Raw genomic sequence first — 27,930 nt, 5'->3', positions numbered from 1 at the left:
TGCTGTTGACTTTGACAGGAGTCATCTTTTTACCAGCTGAATGCTGTTTGAAAATTTATTGTATAAAACACACTGATTTCAAAATAAATTGATAGAGTGTATTCTTGCTAAGGCATGATGACAGATCTAGAGGGTTGGATCCTGTCTATGAGTACCCAGGGGACAGATATGGAACAGGTCCTAAATATGAATTACTTAACACTATCTGCCAGATAACATTAAAATGACACGGAAGTGTACAGGGCAATTTCCTTACTCTCCAAAATAATCTGCTATATCAGCTCACATTACAGTAGAGACTCATTTTAGTTACTCTACTTTACCTCTTTATTTACAAAATATGAATTCTTTTAAACATCAATTATTTCCAAAGACTTCTGCTCTGTCAATGTATGTTACAATTTGCTGTTTTGGCACCTGGCTGATGCTTGCAGCTAAATCAATTAATCGTACAACTGTTCTACTTCTTTCCAGTTGCTGGTTTCAGTGAAAACATCCAGTGCAAACACATTCCGTTAAATTCATAGTTTGTAAACTCTTTGGGGAGAAGACTGTCTTTATTTGTGTCTTGCACAGTAACATCCTTTTTTTGGCAATTAACACATAATAATAATTTGCTTTACCCAGGAGCGGCGCCAGGGTTTTTGGCACCCTGGGGGGGGGGGTCCTTCTGCACTCCAGGTCGTTGGCAGCAATTCTGCGGCAGGGGGGTCCTTCCGCGCTCCCAGTCTTCAGGGCACTTTGGCGGTGGGTCCCGGAGCGAGTGAAGGACCCGCTGCAGAATTGCCGTTGATGACCCAGACCGCGGAAGGACCCCCCGCCGCCGAATTGCCGCCAAGGGCGGCAAAATGCCACCCTCCCAAATCCTGGTGCCCTACGCGACCGTCTAGGTCACCCAAATGGAAGTGCCAGCCCTGGCTTTACCTCCAAGTCTTGCCCTGATAGAAGCATCTGACACTGCCCTGGAGTTCCACCGTCTGTCCTGGCTCACCTCCTTCAACAGGACCACATGCCTTGTGTGTGCAGTCTGTGCAGTCTTTTTTGGGAGGGGGACCCGCTGGTGAGGTTTCACATCACTGTAATCCACCAGTGAGTCGATGGTTCTGCCACAACAGGGCTGCAAATCAGCATCAGCTCCTGGGCTCATGAATCCTGAGCAGGGATCAGCTAAAGGCACATTGTCCCGGTGTGGGAATAAAGGGTAATCTGGCCCCACAGGAGGGCTGTAAGGATTGAATTTAAGAAAAGAATTACTGTCTTTCTCTTGGAAGCTGGCAAAATCATGTTTGTCATCAGGACCTCTCACAAAAGGCATATACATTTTCTTTAATAGACTTCGATACTCATGGTGATCCATCTTGTGAAGCGGCTCAGCTGACTGACTGGAGCTTTTAAAGGCATTTACCTGTCTTTCGGCTCCCTGGGAAACCAGGGTCATTTTCTTTTATTGTTTTAGATTACAGTAAATTAAAAAGCCTCCGCTCTTTTCTATTTCTTAGACTTTCTGAAATCCTGTCCAACAAACCACAGTAAAGCTAGAGATCATCAGCCAAAAAATTACTGAACAGAAACCATAAAAGCCAAGACAGGAGTTCAAATGGTGAATACTTCCCTGAAAGGCAGTGAATGATCCAGCCAGAGAAAGAATGAAGCTGTCAAATGAGCAGAGTCTCTTGGTTGCTTGGCAACAGTGGAACACTAGCACACAATGAAACTTGGAATTGTGTATATCATAATAATCTGATCCCTTGAGGAAACACAGGTCATATCTTTAAATGAGAGTACTATTTATTCCACGGATACACAAATAAAATGCTTTTAATTTTCCCAAGAATAATTTAGTATTTTTGTATCAATACTTTTGAAAGTAAACTACAAATTGGCATTTAGATAAGAGAGATGAACAGAACAGAAACAGATTGAACTGATACAAGAGTTATTAAACACACAAAAGAAAAATATTATTAATAGGAGTAAATAAATTCTACTTATCACTGGCATTAACCTTATCTACTCTACAAAATATTGCTTTTCTCTAGAGTTTCACCAGTTGTTTTACTGTAACTTATTTTAGGTGTGATTGCAATGATCCATTAAAGGCTAAAGCCAAAGTTTTCAAAGCTGATTTCTTAATGTTAGCTTGGAAAGTTATATTTAGGGATCTAAAAAAAGCAGCCTGACTTTCAGAGGTTTTGAGTACCCCCAACTCCCATTGATTTAAATGAAAGTGTTCAGCACCTCCAAAAAATCAAGCCATTTTTAATTGGGTGCCTTAAACACAGATTTAGGGGCCCAACTTTAGGCATCTAAGTCTGAAAATGCTGACTCAAAGCTTTAGTTTACGATTCTGTTAGGAGCAACTTCTCTCACGTACACCGGCTTTACATAGCTGCAAACGGTAAGAATAAAGAATTCTGTTGATGCATAAGATGGAACAGAATTCACAGCTCACTCAATCTTTGTTGTGTTGGCACTACAAAGAATAAAAACCAGTTAAAACTTATAATTGGTCTTCAGTGACAAAAGTATTGCTCTGACTATCCCCAGTCTAGAAAGTAAACTGTAGAGCCCTGCACAGATACAAATTATATAAAGCAGCTATTCGCAGACGTGCAGGGCTCTATAAATCTGCTGTCTGATGATGTCATTTTTACACAGTCACTTCTCCTAAGCACACCCTATGGATTTAGGTACAAGCGCCACTCATAGCTAGCCCAATACCAGGTCAATTGAATAATTGCTCATTTTTATTACAATGTCCAAAGAATGGCTCTTTCTTGTTTTGATTCCTTGCTGATTTACAAAGGGAGATGCCACCTTTTCCCCATGGCCCAGTAGCCAGCCATGCTCACGGAGCTGTTCCCCTGCCAAGATCAGCTTGCGTCCCACAGGGGTGCTTGCTGCCCTGCATATAGATCCTTCCCAGGGGGATTTCAAAGCCTGTCAGCAGAGACACGTGGTCTTGGGCTGCTCAGTCGCGCACGACGCTCCCCTCTGCGTTGGCACCACCTGCCAAGGAAAGGCTGGGCCGCAGGGCCCAGGGGCGGGGCTGGGAGCGCAGGCCCGGCTGGGGAGCGCAAATGGGGGGCGGAGGCGGTCAGCCACCCCATTATCTCATGGAAGGTCACAGAGTTCGGCGGCCTCCCCCGTCGCCACGCGAGGGCGACTCCTCGGCTCCAGGCCCTCACAGTAACCTCCCGCGCCTCTAGCCTGGCGGCTCCCACGCCCCGGCAGGAGACAGAGCGGAAATGACGAGCAGAAGCGGGCTCCGCACGCGGTCGGCACGCGCAGCCGCCAGGCCTCGGCAGGTTCTCTTCGCTGCACTTTTCACCTCCCCCTCGAGCGCCAGCGTGACGCTACCGGGGTTCGACGCCGGCTAACGAACTTTTAGGCCGGCGCGCGCGCGAGGCACAGGACGGAGCAGTGCGAGGCGCTGGGGCTCTAGGGATGGCGGACTCGCCGCCCGGGGCTGCGCGCCGGCAGGGCCGGCGTAAGAGCCGGCGGGTGGGGGCTTCGCCCTCCTCGGCCTTCCGCATTCCGCCGCTGGGCGTCACCTTTCTCTTCCTCCTGCTTCAGAGACCCCCCGCAGGTACCTTCCTCCACCCCCAGCACTGGGGCCCCCGGTGCTTCACTTCTCCTGTTTCTCTTTTTTAAAAGAGAGGTTTAAAAAAAATTTGGGGCCGCCAGCGGGGGGAGAAGCGGGGGGAGGCCTAAAGAGGGGAAGAGGGAGGTGTGATATTAATTATTGACTGTCAATGACTAGTGTTGGTCCCTGGGTCCTAAATGCTGCAGTAACGGGCGTGCAAACAAATACATAACACACTAATACCTGGATATTCATAATTAATAAAATAGAATGATGCAATACATTCAGTAACTTTTTAATATTGCATGATAGATAATAAAAATATTGCAAATAATTAGCCCCATTTATTATAGTGGGGAGACACTGATGCAAACTGAGTTTAGAGTGATTTAAAGACAGAGAACCTTTAAGACTTCTTTTGCCTTCAGTTTACTGAAAAGCATAACTATCAGTTCCTTTTATATATTTATAATTGGAGATATACCTATCTCCTAGAACTGGCAGGGACCCTGAAAGGTCATCAAGTCTAGCCCCCTGCCTTCACTAGCAGGCCTAAGTACTGATTTTGCCCCAGATCCCTAAATGGTCTCCTCAAGGAGTGAACTCACAGCCCTGGGTTTAGCAGGCCAATGCTCAAACCACTGAGCTATTCCTGTGTGATACCTCCCCCTTACTTGCTGCAGGCAGCCCTCCCCGTGCCCCCCTGCCCCAGCTCCCTCTGCCTAAATGCCGGTGGCGACCAGGGCGGCCGAAGATCTGGCTGCTGCTGAAGAAAATGCCGCCCCCCAAATCCTAGCGCCCTAGGTGACTGCCTTGGGCGCCTAATAGGGTGCACTGGCTCTGTCTCTAAGGTGTCACAAGGTTTCCTGTTTGTTTGTTTGTTTTAATTTCACATGGCATATTTCTGCTATCTTCCTTGGGTGTCCATCTCACTGAAATGTGATGTCATTTGTAACACTAGCTTTCTTACAGTGCTATGGAAGGGACTCCAAACTAATGTACAAACTGCTTTAGTAGTTGAGTAACAATAAAAAGAGAGATTTAAAAAAAATCTATAAAACATTTTAAGTATAAGAATTCTTTTTATTATCATTAAACTATATTAGAGCAGAATGGAAACTGGATTTCAGTCTCTTCCACTGTGCTTTCATACTTATACTGCTAAAAATGATAGGGAAAATACTTTAATGTTAGAGTAAGTAAGCTAGCTGCTATAGTTTTGCTGCAGAAATCTCTGCAGAATCATTTCAAAACATAATTAAAACTTTGTAGTAATTACCATAGTCTTATGCCAACATTTTCCATCACCTTAAGGAACTTTCATTTCTAAATAAACTGAAGCTATGCCAATTTAGCATTCTAGTAATAATATTTTATTAGTTAATAAATTGTGTAATTATTCAAAACTCATCTTTAAACTTTATTTTTGCCACTACCATTTTCAGACCAAATTTAATGTTCTGATGAATTGTTTTAAAGTTGATTAATTTTGCTATTTGATTTTAGTTTTTGTTCTGAGGCTGCAAAAATAATAATATTTCATAGGGTTCATAGAATTACATTATATAGCTTGTTTTTTATTATTGTTTCCTCCATGTCAAGGTAAGTGTCTAGGGACGACAACTGTCAGGAGACGTCATAGCTCTACTGTCTGGAGGCAGGAGAAGAATAGAGGAGCCAGTTTGGAGTTGCAGGGCCTCCAGACAGATAGGCCTGGTCTATAAGATATTGGGGGAATCAATCTGTCACTTCTGGTCAGGAGCTGGAATTTGTCCCCTGCAGAAAAATACCAGGGAAACTGAGCCTGATTCCCCACTGCCTTTCATGTTGTATAGTATTTACACCTGTTTAAAGTGAATACAGAGTGGGTTTAAAATGCTTCCAAAGCAGACTGCTAGTATTTTATCCATATTGTACTTACTGTGATAGATCCTTGATCTTGCTTTGGAGGCACAAAGCAGTCACAGTGTTGTTGGATTTGTTGTCCTGAGAATTTCCCGTTTTTCACCAGTGAATTCAGGTGGTGTGGATTCCCCTTTGCATAGCCAGTGAGCCCCCAGCACCTCAGTGATCACCACCTGCTGCAATGGTCCCATGCAGGTTGCAAAAACTTACTGATGGGGGTTATGTTGGATCAGACTGGTCCCATGAATGAGGAAGTCAAGAGATGGTACGGTACGGTACAGTATAAGGCAGTGGAAAATCAGGCCCTATGCGGTTTCTAGTGTAATAGTGGCATTCCACAGATATTACAAGGCAAACTGCTTTGAAAGCTGTGCTAGGAGCTGTTTCAGAACTCTCAGTTCACTTTCTTAGGATGGATAAAACTTAAAAGCTTCTGCATTTCCTGTAAAGTTCAGAAGCTGGATTGGGTTGGGGATGCTGAAAGTTTGTTTTTTAAAAAAAGCAAATTTAAAATTGCTTCCATGACTTTTCCGCAGTGAACTTTGTTGTCCTTTCTACAGTACTTGGTGGCTCTCATTATACTTTTGTTTTTCGCTTTCTGTGACTAAAGTTAACTTGAATTATTCAACCTATCCAATTTTAATTAATCCAGTTGAAAGTGAGAGTGAGGGTATATCTTCACTACCGGCTGTATCAGCGGGTAGCAATTGATTTCTTGGGGATCGATATATCGCGTCTCATCTAGACGTGATATAGCGATCCCCGAACGCGCTCCTGTCGACTCCGGAACTCCCGCAACGCGAACGGCGGTAGCAGAGTTGACAGGGGGAGCCGCGGACATCGATCCCGCACCATGAGTATGGTAGGTAACTCAATCTAAGATACTTCGACTTCAGCTACATTATTCACGTAGCTGAAGTTGCGTATCTTAGATTGATCCGCTCCCCTAGTGTAGACCAGCCCTGAGAAGAGGACTCTGCTCCAGACTATTGCAGTAAGGGTATTTGGGTTAATGGAGGTCAGGAGGAGGGAAAAGTAATTCAAATAAAATAAGAAATCTGAAAAAAGCTGGAGAAGAATGACTTAGACAAATGTGGTTCAAATGTAGTAAAAATTATGCAATGTATGAAGCTAGGGCTTAGACATCAAAATGACTAAGCTGCACCTGCAAACAACTGAAGGAACAAAAGCTAAGGCATGTTTTCAAAATCTGGCGCAGTGTCAGCCTGGCTCTTGGGGATCTGAATCAGGGGTGGGTGAACTACAGCCTGCCAGCCATTTTAAAATGGCCCTTAAACTCCTACTGGGAAGCGGGGCCTGGGGTTTGACCCCCTGCGGTGCTCCGGCGCTCTTTGCGGCTCCCGGAAGCAGTGGCATGGCCCCCCTCCAGCTCCTGCATAGGGGCAGCCAGGGGGTTCTGCTTTGCATGCTGTCCCTGCCCCAAGTGCCACCCCTGCATTTCCACTTGGCCAGGAACCGCAGCCAATGGGAACTGCAGGAGCAGTGCCTGCAGATGGGGCAGCGTGCAGAACCACCTGGTCGCACCTCCATGTAGGAGCCGGAGAAGGGACGTGCCACTGCTTCCGGGAGCCCTTTGAGGTAGGCACAGCCCGGAGCCTGCACCCCTAAGTCCCTCCCCATGCCCCAACCCTCTGCCCCAGCCCTGACCCCCCCCCGCCCTCTGAATCCCTCGATCCCAGCCTGAGCATCCTCCTGCACCCCAAACGCCTCATCCCTAGCCTCACCCCAGAGCCTGCACCCCCAACCAGAGCCTGCACCCCTTCCCACACGCCTGCCCCTGCCTGATCTCCCTCCCACCCTCCATACCCCTTGGTCCCAGCCCAGAGCACCCTCCTACACCCCAAATTCCTCATCCTCAGCCAAGAGCCCACAACTCTAGCCGGAGCTCTCACCGTCATTCCGCTCCCCAGCCTGGAGCCCCTCATGCACCCTGAACTCCTTAATTCAGCCCCACCCTGGAGCCTGCACCCCCAACCAGAGCCCTCACCCTCTCCCACACCCCAACCCCAATTTTGTGAACATTCATGGGCCGCCATACAATTTTTATTCCCAGATATGGCCGTTGGGCCAAAATGTTTGCTCACCGTTGGTCTAAATTATCTCCTGTTCTGAGGGAGAATCAGATAATAATTCTAGAATCTTTGTGTTATACACCCTGGGTTACACCACTGCATAACTTTTACTTCTTTCAATTTTTTTTATATTAGTGGTTCAAGAGCTCCATCTTTGGGCATAATATATTAATGTGAAATATTCTCCCTGGGATTGTATCTGTCAAGTACAGCAAGAAAATCCCCCTATCAATATTATACATCTGTTTTCAGGTTGTCAGTTTCCATCTTTTTAGCTGCACATGTGCAATGAAACATCTAAATGAGTTCTAGTGGCTTTTCACAAATATGTGAGACTTTTCTTTCACTCTGGGATTGTTGTATTATTTTGCTTTGCACTATCATATGAAGGACTCTAGTTTGATTCCAATCTCTTGTTTGTCCAGACTGGCAAATGTCGTGCTTCGAGATATAGATCTAAGATGATTTTTTGTGTGTATGTTCATTTTCTGAGTTCTGACCGGGACAAAGAGGAATCCTTGGAAAAAAATATATATTGTCATTTTAAGCATTGTTAAGCAGCATTTTCAGTAGAGTTCTGTGAACAGTTGTCAGTTCATCAACAAGTTTGAATATCAAGTTAATAAATTAGTCAGCATTGAAAATTAAAAGTGAAAACTTTTTGGATAATGTTCTCATACAACCATAGAAAGCAAACAAAAGAGAAAATGATTACCTCCAAGATACTGCTCTGCTGGTAGCTTTCCCTATTGCTAGTGTGGTGGTATTGTGGTATTGGAACTAATCTCTAACTTGTCCATAGAGCTTGCTTAAAGAAAAATGTGTGTATGTGTAATTATATTAGTAGTATTCACTACAGTTAAGGCCCTACCAATTCACAGTCCATTTTGGTCAATTTCATGGTCACATGATTTTAAAAATTGTAAATTTCATGATTTTAGATATTTAAATCTGAAATTTCACAGTGTTGTAACTGTAGAGGGTCCTGACCCAAAAGCAGTTTGTGGGGATGGATTGTAAGATTATGTAAGGGGAGGTCGTGGTTTTGCTACCCCTTAGTTCTGCACTGCTGCTGGTAGCAGTGCTACCTTCATGGCTGGGTGGCCAGAGAGCGGTGGTGACTCCAGCAGCAGTGCAGAAGTAAGAGTGGCAGTGCCATATCATGCCATCCTTCCTTTTGCACTGCTCTGCCTTCAGATCTGGTACCTAGCCAGCACCTGCCACTCTCCGGCCATCCAGCTCTGTAGGCAGCACAGAAGTAAGGGTGGCAATACCACAAAACCCCCTACCACCCCCAATAATCTTGTGCCCCCCCCCCCACTTTGGGTCGGGACTTCCAGTTTGAGAAATGCTGGTTTCCCCTGTGAAATCTGTATAGCATAGGGTAAAAGTATACAAAAGACCAGATTTCACAGTTCATAATGCATTTGTCATAGCCGTAAATTTGATAGGGCCCTAGCTATAATGAAGTTTGCCTGAGTGTTTCAGTTATAATCCTGTTTTTAGCTGCTTATAATTTTTTATGTTCGTCCTGTTGGGCAAGTTAGCCCAGTGATGTCAAGATATTGTGGTATTTAGATCCAGATCTGCTATTCAAGAGGAAAGAGAGAAAACAAATAAAAACCCTGGATTTATCCATTCCCACTTTATATTCTACTTCTCTACTTAAATCAACATTAAAAAGTTTAGTCATGGCATATAAATTAACCCGTGTCAGTCCATAAAATGTTCTTAATCTGTCCCAGCCAAATTATGCATTATATAGTATAGGCAAAAAGAATTCAGAAAAATCACTGTAGTCCTTGGGTCAGATTATGAATTGATGTAAACTAGCATAGCTCCATTGAAGTCAAGGCACTTGTTCTTGTTGACATTAGCTGAGAATCTGGTCCTCTGTTCTTTGGAGGTCCATGTTTTAAGGAGAAGATTGAACTCAGCTCTTATATATGTGCAACAGTATTCTAAGAGACCTAAAGTTAACAGTGGTGTAAAAAGTCTGAAATCCTTCAGGATATCTTTTTGAGAGAAGGGAAATGTATTGGTGACTCTTTCAAGCAAAGTGTGAAAGTGACAAAGTATAAAGAACTATTGCAAAATTAATGAAACTCTTAATCACAGAAGTTCATCAGGAATGGCTACTCTGTAATGGCTATGACTGCATTTTTGAAGGACAGATTCCAAAAGAAGACAGATTGTTGCTTTCTACTCCCTGAACATATCTGTATGGAGAGTTGTGCTTCTGCTTACCTTCTGAGATGACACATACAGACAGATTTGTTGAAAGATGATATCTCACATACTTATCTGACTCCCATCATGGCAAGATCTGAGTTCCTCCCACATATTTGTCTTCACAGCAACCTTATGTGGTGAAGTATTATTAGCCATATTCTACAGATGGAGATCTGAGGGACAGAGATGAAGTTATTTGCCCATTATCAGGAAACCTATAGTAGAGTTGGGAATTGTACCCAAATCTCCTATATCTCAGACAAGTACATTCCACATCTGTCTATCTTGCAACAGAGTAATCAATTTATTCATCATTGCTTTTACTTTGAGACTATAGGAGAATGAATTGGTGCGTGTTGTTAATCTGTACTGTCAAATGTTGCAATGTACAATGTCTTCTAAAATACTATGAGACACAGAAGGTTGGGTGAGGTAATATTTTCTATTGGAACAACTTCTTTGTTGATGGAAGTTTGTCCAGTAAAAGATGTTATCTCACTCACTTTATGTTTCTTGTCTTGGGATCAATACTGCCAAAAAAAAAAAATTAAAAAAAAATTGTATGATTAGTTTAACTGATTGTTCTTAGCAGCAAATTATTTGTGCCCAAACTATAACTACTTTGGATAATTTTGATAAAATTGTATTAATATTTATATTAATGATGTATTCAAATTTTCAGTATTTTTGCTAAACTTCTAAATTATGTTAAGTATTCTTATTTCTTAATTTATATAGCTTCTCTTACAAGTTTTCAAGTAAACTGCTGAATTTAAAATTATATACGTAACCCTACACTGATGTAAGTATATGTTGTTTCCAAACAATGGATGTTCACCATGAACCCTCGCTTATTTCTGACTCCAGCAGGTGTGCAACAGAAAGTCATTCTAGTACAGTCAGACAAGCCTAATTTCATTTTTTTGTGTTTCCTTCAGAAGTTTTATATTTCTGTCAAACCTTATTGTTTCTCATAAAACTTGCTTTTAGGACTGTCAGGCAATTAAAAAAATTAAATGTGATTAATTGCGCAATTAAAACATTTGCACGATTAATTGCACTGTTAAACAATAATAGAATACCATTTATTTAAATATTTTGGATGTGTTATACATTTTCAAATATATTGATTTCAATTACAACACCGAATACAAAGTGTACAGTACTCACTTTATTTTTTATTACAAATATTTGCACTGTAAAAACCAAAACAAATAGTATGTCAATTCACATAATATAAGTACTGTAGTGCAATCTCTTTATCATGAAAGTTGAATTTATAAAAGTAGACTTCTGTACAAAAAAAAATTGCTTTAAAAAATAAAACAATGTCAAAGTTTAGAGCCTACAAGTCCATTCAGTCCTATTTCAGCCAATCGCTCAAACAAACAAGTTTGGTTACAGTTGCAGGAGATAATGCTACCTGCTTCTTGTTTACAATGTCACCTGAAAGTGAGAACAGGCGTTTGCATGGCACTGTTGTAAATATCTTGCGACGCTGGTTACATGCCAGATGTGCTAAAGATTCATATGTTCCTTCATGCTTCAACTACCATTCCAGAATACGTGTCCATGCTGATGACGGGTTCTGCTCAATAACTATCAAAAGCAGAGCGGACTGATGCATGTTCATTTTCGTTATCTGAGTCAGATGCCACCAGCAGAAGGTTGATTTTCTTTTTTGGTGGTTTGGGTTCTGTAGTTTTTGCATCAGAGTGTTGCTCTTTTAAGACTTCTGAAAGCATGCTCCACACCTCACCTCTGTCAGATTTTGGAAGGCGCTTCAGATTCTTAAACCTTGGGTTCAGTGCTGTAGCTGTTTTTAGAAATCTCACATTGGTACCTTCTTCGTGTTATGTCAAATCTGCAGTGACAGTGTTTGAAAATTAAATGTGCTAGATCATCAACCAACACTGCTATAACATGAATTATATGGCAGAATGTGGGTAAAACAGAACAGGAGACATAAAATTCTCCCCGAAGAAGTTCAGTCACAAATTTAATTAACACACTATATTTTTTTAATAAACATCACCAGCATGGAAGCATGACCTCTGGAATGGCGGCCGAAGCATGAAGGGGCTTAGGAATGTTTAGTATATCTGGCACGTATATACTTTGCAATGCCGGCTACAAGAGTGCCATGCAATGCCTGTTCTCATTTTCAGGTGACATTGTAAATAAGAAGCAGGCAGCAGTATCTCCTGTGAATGTAAACAAACTTGTTTGTTTTAGCGATTGACTGAATAAGTAGTAGGACTGAGTGGACTTGTAAGCTCTAAAGTTTTACATTGTTTTGTTTTTGAGTGCAGTTACATAACAAAAAAAAATCTACATTTGTAAGTTACACTTTCACAATAGAGATTGCACTACATATATGAGGTAAATTGAAAAATACTATTTCTTTTATCATTTTTACAGCGCAAATATTTGTAGTAAAAAACTACAATAAACATTACAAAGTACCATACACTTTGTATTCTGTGTTGTAATAGAAAGCAATATATTTGAAAATGTAGCAAAACATTCAAAATATTTAATAAATTTCAATTGATATTGTTTAACAGTGTGATTAATTGTGATTAATTTTTTGTTTGCAGTTAATTTTTTTGAGTTAATCATGTGAGTTAACTGATTAATCGACAGCCCTACTTGCTTTATATATGCTTGAATATGTAGCAAACACAGGTTAAAATAACTTTAAAAGCCTGATTCTAAGGGGGAAATTCAGAGTTAAGAACACATTGGTTTACTATAAAGACTCAATTAAATCTAGTGCAAGGGTTGCAACCTTATGTTTGAGTATTTAAACATACAAAATGCAGTAGATTCTAAATTGTAGCTCACTCAGTAGTTGTGAAAGCTGCTTGTTTTGTAACACATCTCTATCTAGATATTATGTTGTCACCAGTTGCCACTCCATAATTAAGATTGAGTTCTATTTTGCACTTAAATCCATGTATTCAACCTTCATATGTATAAATACAATACAGCATATCAGCCACTGCCTTATAGATTCATAGATTCTAGGGCTGGAAGGGACCTTGAGAGGTCATCGAGTCCTCATGGCGGGACCAAATACTGTCTAGACCATCCCTGATAGACGTTTATCCAACCTACTCTTAAATATCTCCAGAGCATATAGGGGTCAGGTCAACAGTTCAGATAACTCTTAAATGGGCCATTGTTACATCAGAAGTATCTCCCACCATCACTGTCCTTCTACAGCTAATTTGCATGCAGTGGTTATTTTGGTTGTAAGGAGTCTGTGGCATGGGATAGACTGGAGTCATGTGCCATGAATTCTTATTGGCAGATTACTTTGATCCAACTGTCACTGCTCTTTAAAAGTTCCAAGACCACATGCTAGCTTTGGCATCACTATTTGAAAACTCCTCAAGGTACTGCTGCCACAGCTCCACTGCACATCGAGGCAGCTCTGCTGGGGGGTTCTGACATACAAATACAGTGGGAACCTTTGAAGTGGAGACACAGGGATTCAGGTATGGTGCACCCTTCACTCCCCTCATATAGCGTCAGGCTCATTAATACAGTACTGCCCCATAACCAGCAAGTCAATTGCACGATAATAGCCAGATTAATCAGTACACTTCAGCTGTTCTGTGCCATTCAGTGATGCAAACTTGCTGTAAACCCAGTTTAAATGGGTTGGCTGCGTTGTGCTGCTCTGATGTATGAGTGGATCTGCTCTCAAAAATTAAAATAAGATTTAAAGTTGACAGTACATGCGTTTTTTTTTTTTTTTTTTTTTTTTTTTAAATAACTAGAAATAGCACATGGTAGCATTTTCATTGGGTTTCTTATTTAGTGTTCATGTTCATTAGCTTTTAACTTTTTAAAATAAACCAAGGAAATCCCAAGATACAATACTGGTAAAATGGAAGTAAGACTGAGAGTATGTAACAGTAATTAATAATTAAAAAAAAATAGTGCTGTTGTAATTTATCCCCAAACCAAGCATTACAAACTTGGAAAATTGAGAGTTAAACTTATACTTAAGAGATATCCAAACACGTTAAGGTATGGAAATACAATATTAAGGCACTCAAACATCCTTAATTCTGCCCTGTAGTGTCGCCATGAATGTGAAAAAAGGAAAAATCCTGTCTTTAAAAATCAGTTTAATCTAATCTGTGGCCACAAACACTAAAAATGCCTTCATTATAATTGTGTGGTTACTGCCAAAAAAAAAAAAAAAGCCATGTATGTATAATAAAGGCAGTGTAGGTGTTGTCAGAGGTGTTGTCAAGAAGTGTTGTCAGATGCTACCGGTGTGGTGCTCTGCTGTCTCCTTGTTGGTATCACTCGGCTGCGTGCGTGTGCTCGCCCCGTGTGCTGCCCCAGCTCTGCAGACAGCTGATGCAGCAGACCCGACGAGAACCCCCAATGACTACAGACTCTAGTAAGGTGCAAAGTCACGTCTGCTAGGTTTATTGCAATCTTAGACACAATGGCAGTTCCCTGTAGGTTTCTTAGCCTAATTCAGGGCATAGTACGAGAAAGTGCCTCTTGGCAATGGACCCGGCTCAGTGGCGAGACTTTCCACTGCCCCGTTGGCCGGACAAAGACACTGCCCCAAGGATGCATTCTTATACACAGGTACAAACAAGTTACACATCACTCCTGACGTATTGAGGTGCAACCCCTCTACGTAGCAAGGTACAATCCCTCTACGTAGTAAGGTGCCGCCTCTCACCTTGTACATGTTGGTTCGAACAAAACAACTCTATCCATCATATTACCCTTTTGCCCCGTCATTGGGATGGGTCAGTCTGTTCCTTGTTATCTGTGTGGATGTGCAAGTATGTGAATGTTCTGATATCTAGTGTTCAGTACCTTTTAGGTACGTATCTTCTTGCATCAGCCCTTTCCTTGCCAGTTTCTGTGAGCTGGGCATGCCTCTGGCTCACAGCTCCACTTTGCTTTATGTTAGCAAAGTCTTGACCATTACTTTAGTTCAGGCCTTAGGTCTCATACCAGGCCTCTAATACCAGTGTTTATGTCTCAGGGCCTCCTCTTACTACAGTAGGTAGTGATCCCTATTGTTATAATTGCCCAACACTTTCATGCTGTTTTCAGTTCCTTATAAATTTGCCAATCTTTAACTGTTGGGCTGTAACTTTCCATGCCGGATGCCTACCTTAGCTTGAATTGTTTTAGAAAATTTTAGCAAGGTAGCTCAACGATTCCTTAGAGCAAGAACAGTGAAAAACATACGTTGTTTCGCCTCTGTTAAAAATTCTTAAAACTACTAAGTTGAGATGCTCTAGTGCCCCATTCTCTGGAGCAGGGACTTGAGATTTATCATGGGGTATAGTCCTTGTGTCAGGGATACTCTTGATCATCTCCATGAAAACTGGCCAAAATTTGGCCAAATTATGGGCCCCAGAGAATCTCAGTTAACATGTTTGACAATGCTTTGAAGATTGTACTGAGCATGCTCCAGATCAGGGATGAACGAGCAGAGCAAGGCTTTCCCTGCAGTTACTCCTCCTGACTATTAAGGGCCTGTCCTGGTGCCACCAGGAACTGAGAGCAGCGAGACTGGGTCTCCTGTGCTCTCAGTGGTCCCCATGGTGGTTCCCAAGAGTGGTAGGAAAAGGTTCTGGGAGTGGTGGGAAGATTGGGACATAGAGCTGAAGAAATGGGGTCCTGGGATGAGGAACCAAAGTTGCGGGGTATAATATACATGCTGTTACATTACTGATCTATATTAAGGCACAATTTATTCAAGTTACTGTTTGGAGAAGTCAAGGGGAGTTTGCTATAAGGTGAGCAGGCTTTGATTCTTATGTGTTGCTGTTTGGTGTACAGGATTCTTATATGTAGAAAATGGTTAAATTTGGAATGTATGCATTTTATTTCAGATTGTTCTAATTATGAGATTACCGTAATAAAATAAATATGGTTAACCTTGTTTTATTAATGGTCAGTACACAGATTAAGGGACCTATTCTGGAAGGCACATGTTTAAATCTATCCGTATTCTGGACAGGACTTACACACTTGTGTAGTATTTAAGAATGTGCTTAAAGTTAAGCATGTGCTTTAGTGCAGTGCAGAATAGGGATACTTTTACGAATCCATGCCTTAGTCTTTTGACTTAATGGGAGGTACTTTTGTATAAAATGATTATATCCACACTTAGAATTAATGATGCTGTCCCACTACAAATAATAGGAGAACACATCTATTAAAGCTTAGAAATCAGCCTGTAATTCACTGTTTACTTTTCCAGATAAATTTTAAATTCTTATTTTGATTTTTATATTTTGACAGTTCAGTCTTCAAGGAGATTCTCAGGAATTGCAAATCCAAACCATAATGATTTGAAAATAGTAGGATCAACCACATTTCCAGGTATTCTTAAATGGAATAATAAACCTTAGTTTTTACTGGTGGTTAAATAATAATTATGGAGATTATGCTCACTATTTTGCCATTAGTGTGCTAATAGCAAGCAACTCCCATATCCCCTTTTTAGCAGACCCAGATGGTGCAGTGTGGTTGCTTCTTTTCTGGTTGGTTGAGATAGGGGTTTGCATAAGAGTGAGTTGGCTAATACTTTATCCAAATAAGAAAGAAATATGTGTTGTAGGGAAGAATCTGGAGTATGATGGGGATGGAACCTGTTCCCATTGAGAAGCAGGTGTGCCTGTCCTTCATTAATGACATTTGTAGTTTAAAGGTACTTCGTGACCTTCAGTTGATCCTAGTCTAGCCTTTTTTGGCCAATCTGACTTTCTCGCTCAGATGCAGACCTGTGCCTTTGGATTGGGAATGGGATTTTATATTCTCCTTATAATTTGTGTTTTGACCTATGACTGTATTTTCTTTTGCAAATTTTAGAGGATTACTTTTAAGATTGGGTGAGTAATGGAAGAATTATATGGCACTAGAGAACTAGCTGGATCCTTTAATTGTTAGTTTCCTAGCTTAACATTTGGTAAAAGGTTAAAAGGTATAGAATTTTGGTAAACAAAATGTTATACTGTGTTTTGGAGTTAGCTGGATTTCATTGTAACATATGTCAAGCCTTAATACCTTAACTAAATCTTTCTTTTTTGTGAAATAGACGTACTCATTCAGCACACACAACAAAGTTTATATTCCATGCCACATAAGGTCAGGAAACCAGCTTCTTAAGGTTTTTTTGTAGGATTTTGGGTACTTGCTATACACCAATCTTCTCCTGAGTTTAGACTCTTACTGCTAAAATTATGGATGGTTCTACATACATTTTTGAAAGGACACAGAGAAGGCCTCCAATCTATACTTTCACAGGCCAGCTAGAACTGCAAGAGCCTTTTAGAATACTAACGGCAAAATTACCCAGATTCTAAGCTAACTCTCTGTCCCCCCCACATTGACTTTATGTATACATTGAACTTTAGGGGAGACAAAATAAAACTCTGCAGAACCCCACAAGTGAGAATCTGTTGGATAAATGTGTGAACATGTTCTGTTCCTCCAAAAGGGTCATTGGTGGGCACTAGGAGGTACACTGTTCCTTTTAGAGAACTAGATTAAATTAAGTCAGGCAGAGGAGACTTAAATGTTAGAGAAGAATATGAAATAGAACTGGAACAAATCTTCAACGCTTTTCATTTGATTTCACATAAGACAGAAAAATAATGTCTTTAACATTTCAATTCTGATGATGGAGATAAGAGGACCAATCCCAATATTTTGGGGTCATTCTTCAAACATATATTTTTAAATTGTGGTTACTGGCTTACTTGACTATACAGACAATTTATTATCTAAGAAACTTGCTAATTACCATATGTTGTATTTTCAGTTAAAATTTATGTCAAATTGAATCACAACAGTCCACGTATTCTGTGTGTAACAAATCGGCTACGAAATTCAGAGCTGATAGATCCAGTATTCCAATGGCATGGACCAGGAGGTGTCCTTATTGCAGGTAGAGATTTGTTTTCTTGCTTCATTCTTCATTTTTCCTATGGTTGTATATGTGTTGACATCTAAATGGGGACGGAATACTACTTAGAGGATTTGTGATGTTCCTGCTTCTCAAGAAGTTTTTTAAAAAATGAAATATGGGTAACAAAACTTCACCTAACCATATAGGTGGAAAGGAAAGGTAAAAAGAAATTTTAAGATGAAATTGAAGTGTGTGTGTGTCCGATTGTGTGTGTGTGTGTGTGTATGTGTGTGAGAGAGAGAGAGATTATAAAAAGATAAATTAGAGAAGATGTCAAAAATATTTCTTCTTCGAGTGCTTACTCATGTCCATTCCACGCTAGGGGTCCATTCCATGCTATGCTTACTCTAGTCAGGTCCAGCAGGTTCTTTTGGAAAGTAGAAAGCCCTCCATGAAAGTGACATACCTGGCAAAGTGGAAGCGCTTCCTGCTGGGAGTTGGAGCAGAATATCAGTCTGACTCAGTCATCTCTGCAGTCCATTCTGGATTAGCTGTTTTACTTAAAGCACCAGGGCCTGGCCTTCTCTTTGATCAAGGTGCACCTGGTGGCCATATCAGTCTTCTATCCCTGCATCCAGGGCAGATTAGTATTCTTGCATGAGATGACAATCAGGTTCCTGAAAGGCCTTCAAAGATTCTCTAGGGTGAGAAATCTGTCAGTCGGTAGGTAAGCCCTGCCCATCACCACATCCAAAGAAGCCCTATGAAGTCTATCCACTGTACTGGTGTCAAAGCCTAAGAGGGATGTATCTGATCTTATAATGATGGTAAGAGGAGCTTGAACAAAAGGAGCTGGTCCCCTCTGGATACCACTGAGGGAAAAACTTCCGGCATCCGTGCAGGTAGCGAGCACACACACTCCAACTAAATCCTGAAGTCCGCTTTGACATCAGCACAGCGGATGGGTTTCATAGGGGCTTCTTTGAATGTGGTGATGGCAGGGCTTACCTACCTATTGACAAATTTCTCACCCTAAAGAATCTCGTCTCAAATATTCAACTCAGCCCTCAAACCTCAGTAAGGAATTGTCTTCAATTACTGGGGCATGTGATATCTGGAGTGTTGGTTTACAAAGGTTCAAGCTTACATCTCTGATGCCTTCAAGGATGGCCCAGGACAGCGTATGTATATGTACCAAACAATCACAGTCTGGGCAAACAGGTGTTTTTAACCAGCTGCATTTTGTAAACACTCAATTAGTGGAAGGACCAGAGGGTCTGTGCTGGATTCCCTTTTGCTCAAGCTCCTCTTACTATCTTTATAAGATCAGACACATCCCTTTTGGGATGAGAAACATATCTAGGGTCATACACAATCCAGGGCAAATGGTTGTCCCAAGAGCATCTGCACATCAATCTTTTAGAACTTTGAGCAATGAGAAATTCTTGCATTCACTTCCTTCCTCTGATCAGAGCCATATCCATCAAGACTATAACCTACTATTTGCCCTGCATATTCTACATCAATCATCAGGGCAAGACTTCGTGCTAAAGCAATAAAACTCTCTGCATAGCCAGCCAGCTTGTCACCTGATAGTCAGCTTCTTACCTCCTGGGTGTATAGAACACCATAGCTGACGACTTCAGCAGGTTCTTCTCCCAAAATAACAAATGAGAGTTTGATTTATGTCCTCAACATCATATTTCTAATTATGGATTTCCAGAAGTTGAACCTCTCTTCAACCTCCGCCAACACAAATTTCAAGGGACTTTGCTCTACAGGGGGATGAGACCTTTAATCACTAGGGGGTGCCTTCCTTATTTCAACTTTATGTTTGAAGGTATTGAATAAGATCGAACAGGAAAGGGCCGAAGTCATTTCTAATTACACTGACTTGGCTGAGACAGATTTGGTATCCTTATCTTCTTTGACTTGCATCTTGTCCACCACTGAGACTTTGTCAGTTGGCATCTGTTATCTTAGAATGCTGATCATATTCTTCACCCCAACCTCAAAGTTCTGTGACTCCAGGCATGATTCCTTGATTGTTCTTGGGGACAGACACCTTTTGCTCAACAGAGGTACTTTTAAATAGAAAACAGACATCTACATGAAATACTTACCTTCAGAAATTGAAGAGATTGCACCACTGGTGTACCTGTTGATTAGTCTCTCCTGTTCACTCTTTATTTTCCATCATCCTGGAACTACCTGTTGAAATTAAAAGATCAGGTCTTGCTATGAGTTCTGTCAAGGTTCAGTTGGTGGCTGTAACAGCTTTTCACTCAGCTGTGGAAAGTTTGTGGTGTTTGCTTATCCAGCAATGTCAAAATTCCTTAGAGAACTGATGAATCTTTTTTGACAGACACGGGAACTTATCCTGGTATGGAACTTGAATTTTGTTTTTACTTGCCTTATGAAACACCCCTTTCAGACATTGCTCCATGATCACTGCTCCACCTATTCATGAAGACAGCTTTCTTGATGGCCATCACATCTGCCCAAGGGCACAGAGCACTTGGGCCTTCAGTGACAGACCCCGCTTTTACAAAAAGTGACAAAGAGTCCTGTGGCACCTTATAGACTAACAGATGTATTGGAGCCTATGCTTTCGTGGATGAATACAGGCGAGTCTCATCTTACGCGGGGGTTCTGTTCTGCGGTTAGCGTGTAAAGCGAAAACCACGTATAGTCAAAATTACATTGAGTTGAATGGTGGATGGAATTGCCCGTACTACAGTTACAGTATTAAAATTCTTGTTGTTCTCTTTTTTGTTTTTTGTTTTTGCTGACCGCGTAAAGCTGAAATTGCGCATGTTAAATGCGCGTAAGATGCGACAGACCTGTACTCACTTCATCAGATGCATGTCCTGCTTTTATAGTATCCTTTAAGGAAAAGATACTGTTGTGACAACATCCCAGGTTTCTGCCTAAAGTGTCTTCTGAATTAAACAGAACATTCACCTTTCAGTTTTTTTCCTGAAACCGCAACAGATGAGGCAGGAATCTCCCTTCTATACTTGAGACATCAGGAACATGTTCGGTGTGATTCTGTCCAGATAGAAGGCTCTCTGAACGCCTCTTCCAGACTTTTGGTTGCAAACAGATCCAAGAGCTCTACAGTCTCCACCCTGTGACTCAAAATTGATCTCTGGATGTATTATTTAGTTATTATTCTGCCGATATTCAGTATCCACCTTTTAGAGGGTTAGCCCATTCCACAAGGTCACAATCTACTTCTCTGGCATTACTCAAGATTGTTTAAGTTGCAGCTCTGCAAATTTCAGCTTCAGTATATACTTTCTCCTAACCATGTTGTGGTTCATGCCTCTAGATCAGATGTTTCTGTTGGCAATGCTGATCTCTTTTCAGTATTGGACTCAGTCGTCCTTATGAGAATACTGCTCAGGAGTCACCTAAAATGGAACTCCCATAGGGACACGACTCAAAGAAGGAGAGGTTATTTATCTTGTGCAATAACTGGAGTTCTTCGAGATGTGTATCCCTGTGTGTGCGCCACTACCCATCCTCCTTCCCATCTGCTTTGGATTTTCTCTGCCAGACTTTATGGTGGAGCATTATGACAAGGAACCATGCAACAGTCAAAGTTTTCCGGAGCATAATTTTCTCAGCAATGCCCCCTCCGCCTATTTGCACAGGAGGCATGAAGGGATAGCTGAATATAGCTACACACGGAAGAGGGCCAGAATCTTGACTGAGTTAGACTAATATAATTCTGGGAACACTCATTTGATTTTTAAAGCAAAGTATAATTGAAAGAATCAGGCCCAAACAGGGGATATGGGGCAGATTAAATTAGTGATTATCTGACATTCCTATGCTGATACTTCAAAGGATATAAGCAGGCAACAATTCACTACTATAGAGTAGGTTTTACTATTTAATAATATTTGAGTTTTAAATTCTTCTAATATTGTCAAATAATTTGACAGTTTTAAACAATTTCTGTTTCACTTTCCACTATTTTGTGTATCTCTGAAACATTTTTATCATTTGCAATGGTAAACATTGAATTTTTTTTACTCTGTATTTCAGAGAAGCCAAAATTAACAGATATTTGTGTGATCAGGTATGCTGCAAATCCAGACTAATAAATTGTCCTCCAGATGACCTGTTTTTGCAGAAGATCCAATCATCTTCTCATGCCTTTTAGGGAAGAATATTACATTATCTTTACACTCACAAGTCATCTGCCTTACATAGGCAGGTGTGTTGTTGGACTGTACTGCAGAGGGAAAAAAAGTTTCTACTCTCCTATAAATTTTTGATTTTATCTGCTGTTGAGGAATACAGAAAGGGAAGCAATACACCACCTTTAGAAATTTGGCTGCAAAATATTCTCAGGGACATATTTGTCTAGTATCTGACAAAATGTCTGCTCCACATCTTTATATAGTAGAAGTAATAGTATGAAAAAATATTTTGAATATAAGGGGGTTTATTATTAACAGTTTCAGTGGTCTTTAAATATCACTACTTTTTGCTTTGAAATTACACTGAACCATAAGTTTTGTCATACAAGTAAGATCATAAGTTCATCAAGTCCAATAAGATTGGTCGGCGGTGACCAACACCTGATGATTTAGATGAAAGTCAGTGCCTCCCTCCCCAACTCAGTACACCTTCAATATCTGTATGATGATCGGTTTTTAGCTTAAGCTATAGTGCCAGGAGATATTTCTGTGGCAGGCTTGTCATTTTGAAGTCTTCCCCATAAACAGATTATGGTATATAGGGTTTTCTTTTTTACTTTAATTTGTTTATTAATAAAGCCATTCCTATGTTAAAAAAAATCTTATAAAGCTAGTTTTACAACTAAAATAGAGAGAAACTTAGTATATACACAAATACATGATTATAAATTGGCCTATAGAAATCTCTAAAGCTGTGTTGATGGGATGTGCTACTTTCTTCAGCTTTGTGATATTGATTACCTATTGTGGCTGAAGCTTTTCTACTCTTCGTCTTCCTCCCCTGTCTTGTCAGTTGGTAATGTTGGTTAGTCTTTCATTATCTCATATTTGAGTCCAAACTTCTGTTTTTCTTACATTTTAGTTGTGAAACTTGTTTATGTTGTCCTGTCAAAATTCTGTTGATTTTTTTCTCCTTTATACTCCTGTTTTCTGTGCTTCAATATCTTAATTTTGAGTTTAATTTTGAATTTAATTTTGACTATTGTTTGAAGGAGTTTCTTCCTAAATATTCAAAAGTAGTTCTTCAAGTGCTTGCTCACATCAGTTCCATTCTAGGATGTGTGCACGCTCACATGCACGGTCATCAGAGATTTTTGCCTTAGCAGTATTCGTAGGGTTGGCTGTGGCACCCTCTGCAGTGCCGCACTCATGCATCAGTATATTAGGCACTGTCAGCCCTATGCCTTCTCATTTCCTTCTTACTGCCCGTGGCGCTTGGTCAGAGTGCCTTTTTCCCTTGCCTAGCAAGTGATTAGCGGTTCTCTTCTTTCTTTGAGTGCTTAGTGTCTTGTAAATAGATTATTTACAGTAGGGGCATCATCTCCCATGGGGAAGGAGGTTTTGGTGTGAGCACTCGCTCCTCTACCCCAGATGAGGGGTTTGCGGGGCCCTGTCATGTCAGCCTGCTGGCCGACTTTAAAGAGCACCAGGCCTTGCTTCAAAGGGTGGCCACGAACTTGAGCCTGGAGGTGGAGGAAATGGTGGAACAGTCAGACACTTTGTTTAATGTGCTCTTGGCATCTACTCAACAATATGTCATGCTACTGGTGCACAGTGGAGTCTTGAAAATAGCCAGAGTGCTCTGGCAAACTCCGTCTTCCATCCTACACACCTCTAGGAGGGCTGAAAAGAAGTATTTTGTCCCAGCTAAGGATTTCAAATACTTGCATGCTTACCTGCCTGTAGGCTGGCTGGTCATCTCTGCAGCCAATGAGAGAGACAGACAGGGGCAAACAAGTTCTAACCCCCAAAATAAGGAGGCGAAGAGCCTGGACTTTTTTGGAAGGAAAATTTATTTAACAGGCAGCCTTCAGCTCAGGATGGCAAACCACCAAGTTCTTTTGGGGAGATATAACTTTAACTTCTGGGACTCCCTCCATAAATTCAAGGAGTCTTTGCCGCAGGACTTGGCCCAAGAATTCAGGGCCCTAGTTGAGGAGGGTACAGCTGTAGCAATATTCTCCCTCAAATGGCATGGGATGTGGCTGGCAGGGTGGTTGAATTGGCAGTGGTCATGAGGTGTGGTTCCTGGTTTCAAACTATGGGCCTGTCCCAGAAGATGCAGTTCTCCATCCAGGAACCTCCCATTTCACGGGAATGGACTCTTTTCACAGCAAATGGATGTGAGGCTGTATGGACTAAAGGACACTCAGGCCACCCTCCACTCCCTGAGTCTGCATACACCATAGTCGGTGAGGAAGCAGTTCTGGCCACTCCCACCTCTAAGGCCTTGGCAGCCTTGACAGGGGTCTGTAAGGAGAAGGGATAGAGACACAAGTTTTAGTCTTCACTGCCCTTCCTCCTCTCGCTAACCTGCACAACCCAACCTGGTGAAGCATCATGGGGGGACAGAAGCACTCATTTTGAGGGTGTGCTCAAGAACAACACTCTAGTCAACTTCCCAGATTTACCTCATGTTTTCCTCAACTACCTATGACCCTACCATTCGACCTGGTCACACATGACCTCAGACCTCTGGGTGCCAGAAATTATTTCTGGGCTACATCCTGCAATTCTCGATGCCGCCCCTTTTGACGTCCTTCTTCAGGGACCCTTCTCACGAGCAACTCCTCATTCAAGAGATTGAGAACCTCCTTCAGCTGGAGGCAGTGGAGGAGGTTCTTCAGGAATTGAGAAGAAAAGGGTTCTGCTCCCTGTTACTTCCTAATCCTGAAAGCAAAAGAGTGCCGGAGGCCCATCCTCGACCTGCAGTACTTCAACAGATCTCGCAAGAAGTTGAAGTTTCACATGGTCTCACTGGCCTCCATTATCCCCTGCCTTGATCTGGGAGACTGGTACACTGCCTTCGACTTGAAGGACGCTTATTTCCATATGTCCATCTAGCAAGGGCACAGGCGGTTCCTCTGTTTTATAGTGGGCCACCACCATTTCCAATTCATGTTACTGCCCTTTGGACTCTTGTTGGCCCCAAGGGTGTTCACAAAATATATGGCACCAGTGGCCACTTAACTGAGGTGTCCAGGTCTACCTGTATCTCGATGATTGGCTCATCAAGGGCAGGTCTTGGAAACTGGTACAAAGGAGTCTCGATCTGTTATGTTCCACCTGCCATGGCCTGGACCTGTTGATAAATGAAAAGAAATCAGTCTTAAGGCTGGTACAACGGAGAGAGTTCATAGGGGCGGTCTTTGACATCACACAAGACAGAGCCTTCCTTCTGGAGGCCCGTTTCCAGGCAGTGTTGGACCTGATGTCCCATGTGAAGGACCATCTACTCACCATGGCTTGCACCTGCCTGAGATTGTTAGGCCACATTGTAGCATGTTCATACATGGTCCGTCGTGCTCGGCTCCATCTCCGTCCAATGCAAGGCATGGTTGGCGTTGGTCTACATCCCCATCAGACACGGTCTAGACCAGGTAGTCGTGGTGCTGGGTCATATACGGTTGTTCCTGAATTGGTGGTTGGACCCAAGAGCAGAGTTGGAGGGAGTTTCCTTTGCGGCCCCATTCCCATAGCTGACTCTGGTTTCCAATGCCTTGGACCTGGGCTAGGGAGCCCACCTGGGCGAGTTCAGCACTCAAGGTCACTGGTCACAGGAAGATCAGTCCCTTCACATGGGTGTCAAGGAGCTCAAAGCAGTTCGCTTGATCTGCCAGGTTTTTCTGCCCCACCTGGAGAGCAAAGTGGTACAGGTCCTGATGGACAATACTGCTGTGATGTATTACATCAACAAGCCGGGCAAAGCCAGGTCATCGGCCATTTGCCAAGAAGGTCTCTACCTTTGGGACTTCTGTGCGCAGCATGCTGTTCATTTGGTGGCTGTGCACCTTGCCGGGTCCAGGAATGTGTTAGCAGATTGCCTCAGCAGGACCTTCTCTTCTCTTGCTCCAAAAGGAGGTGGTCAGTGTGATCTTCCAAAGGTGGGGAACTCCATGTTCTGATGAGACACGAACAAGTCCACCTTGGGAGTGCCATATGTTCTGCTTGATTTTTCGGGGGATTGACAGGGACTCCCTGTTGGACGATATTTTGTTCCTGTAGTCAGTGGCTCTGATGTATGGCTTCCCACGCACAGAGTCCTCATGAAGATCGAACAAGACAAGGCGAAGGCTACCCTGATAGCCCCGACTTGGCCTTGCCAGCATTGGTTTGGGAACTGAGAGAGCGTAGGGCTGGCGACGGCTAATATACCGATGCATGAATGTAGCACTCCAGAGGGTACCCTACAGATACCGTTAAGGCAAAAATCTCCAATGACTGCACATGGGCACACACACACTTTAGAATGGAATGGACATAAGCAACAGATCTCGAAGAACAACAGTTACAAAAGGTAGGTAACCATTTTTTTTCTTGGTGGTGGGCAGTGACCCTCTTCTAGCAGACACCAAAAAGTTCCACCAGCAATTATAGTTTTAAGTAGTTATCATTTTTCCTTCTCCCATGTAGAACTGTGACTTGATTTCATTTTTCTTGTACCAGAATTTCCCACACTTCTTGATAACCAGTTTTACAGGAGTCATTCCTCTTCTACCACCTTGCTATGTTAATTCTAGCTGCAGCTAGGAGATGAGAGATCAGTTCTTTATGGCTTTTATAAAACTCAGAGTTTTCAGGACCCTTTAATAAAAATATTAAGGGGTTACCTGACAGCTGACAGCTTACCTTCCTTATGGAGGCTCCAGTGGCATTCCAAAATGTCTTAAATGTTGGGCACATCTATCATATGCACAGGCACGTATTGTTTTCATAGATCCACTGGTTAAGCAGAACAACAAAAAAACATTTAAGAAAAGCGTAAATGGTTCCAGTCATAGGAAGTCAGACTTAGAAACATCTAACATTATCTCAATGTCCTGAGGTACTTTAAAGAAACAAATTGAAATGAAAGAAAATTGTCAATAACCTACTTTTTGCTTCAGTGTAAGCCTCCTGTGTCTAATGACTCACATATGACTCACTCAGGAATTGATCAACTATAGCTCATGAAACAGGTAATTATAACATTTAAAAAAATCTAATTCCACTAAAATCCTCCTGATGAGTTAAAGAAGGCTTTTTTCTTATAATATGTATACATTAGAAAATAAAATAAAAATCAACAAGTATAGTTCAATGCGAAGGTTCTTGGTTTCCACTCAAGTTTCTTTACATTAACACTGAGGAATAATGCTGACATTTTCAAAACAAGTGCAAGAAAATTGGATATCCAGTCTCATTACATTTATGCAATAGCTGTAGATGCTTTTACTAGGGAATTTCAGTCACCATCAATTGCAATATTACATCATGCATTTCATTGTAGTAAAAAGATGGAGTTTTATAAGTAAGTTGAAATGGCAATATGCCAACTAAGTCCTAATGTATATCACTATGACCATTACTATAATGGGTCTGCAGGTTTAATCTAACCTTCCTTTTTCATTTTAAATTCTTCTAACAGCACCCCAAAATTTCCATAAACATTTTACTAATTTTCTTAATTTTGAGGTTCAAGAAACAAACAAATAAAATCCCTGTCAAATGTCACTAGATCTTCCAGTTTCCAGCACAGTAGTCTATCTCAGACCATGGAGTGCTAATCTTAAATCTTATTTTGGATTTGCAGTGCATCTTTTTTTTGTTTTGTTTTCTACAAACTTCAGTAGAAATTCTAAAAGACAGTGTTATGTCCCTACCAACCAAGATGCAAAGAGGCTAAAAAGAGTCAAGAGCAACATAAAGGAGCCAGGCTACTTAACAATTCTTATGACATTTTGTCATTTTCAAATTAGAACTTTACTACTTCTCTGTATAACCCATCCTTGCTTGTTTTGATGTTGTCCAAATTGATTTCCATTCCCGGGTACAGGTGCTTTCAGTGCAAGATCTTCTGCAAAACAGTATCTGTTAGGGCCAATTACCCACCGTTTCCCCTTGCATAGGAGATTGGGAAGTGGGCACAACCACGTATCTTTCTGACTACCTAGGATACAAAGAGTTCAGAGCACATTCAGTGTGTCTTAAATTGCAGCAAAGAAGGTTTAA

At 41.6% G+C, this 27,930-nt stretch overlaps 2 protein-coding genes across 3 annotated transcripts in view; one reads left to right on the top strand and one right to left on the bottom strand.

Annotated features, from left to right (window-relative positions):
- Window positions 1-1,438, bottom strand: part of SPMIP7 (sperm microtubule inner protein 7) — a 45,704-nt gene extending 44,266 nt beyond the window's left edge. The window contains exon 1 of the mRNA XM_032800298.1: window positions 925-1,438. Coding sequence (XP_032656189.1) covers window positions 925-1,438 — 514 coding nt within the window. The remainder of the gene's footprint in view (window positions 1-924) is intronic.
- A 1,849-nt stretch (window positions 1,439-3,287) lies between these two features.
- The window catches only part of ZPBP (zona pellucida binding protein), a 67,418-nt gene continuing 42,775 nt past the window's right edge, over window positions 3,288-27,930 (top strand). Inside the window, exons 1-4 of one of the 2 annotated variants that reach the window (XM_075062613.1) lie at window positions 3,288-3,589; window positions 16,117-16,197; window positions 17,639-17,764; window positions 18,446-18,448. In XM_075062613.1, coding sequence (XP_074918714.1) covers window positions 3,448-3,589; window positions 16,117-16,197; window positions 17,639-17,764; window positions 18,446-18,448 — 352 coding nt within the window. In that variant the 5' untranslated portion in view covers window positions 3,288-3,447. The remainder of the gene's footprint in view (window positions 3,590-16,116; window positions 16,198-17,638; window positions 17,765-18,445; window positions 18,449-27,930) is intronic. The other variant, XM_032800299.2, reaches the window with a different exon arrangement.

This window comes from Chelonoidis abingdonii, chromosome 2 (genome assembly GCF_003597395.2).
Source record: "Chelonoidis abingdonii isolate Lonesome George chromosome 2, CheloAbing_2.0, whole genome shotgun sequence".
Taxonomy (NCBI): Eukaryota; Metazoa; Chordata; order Testudines; family Testudinidae; genus Chelonoidis; species Chelonoidis abingdonii.
The sequence above is the reverse complement of the archived record's forward strand: the minus strand, read 5'-3'. Positions and strand labels throughout refer to the sequence as shown.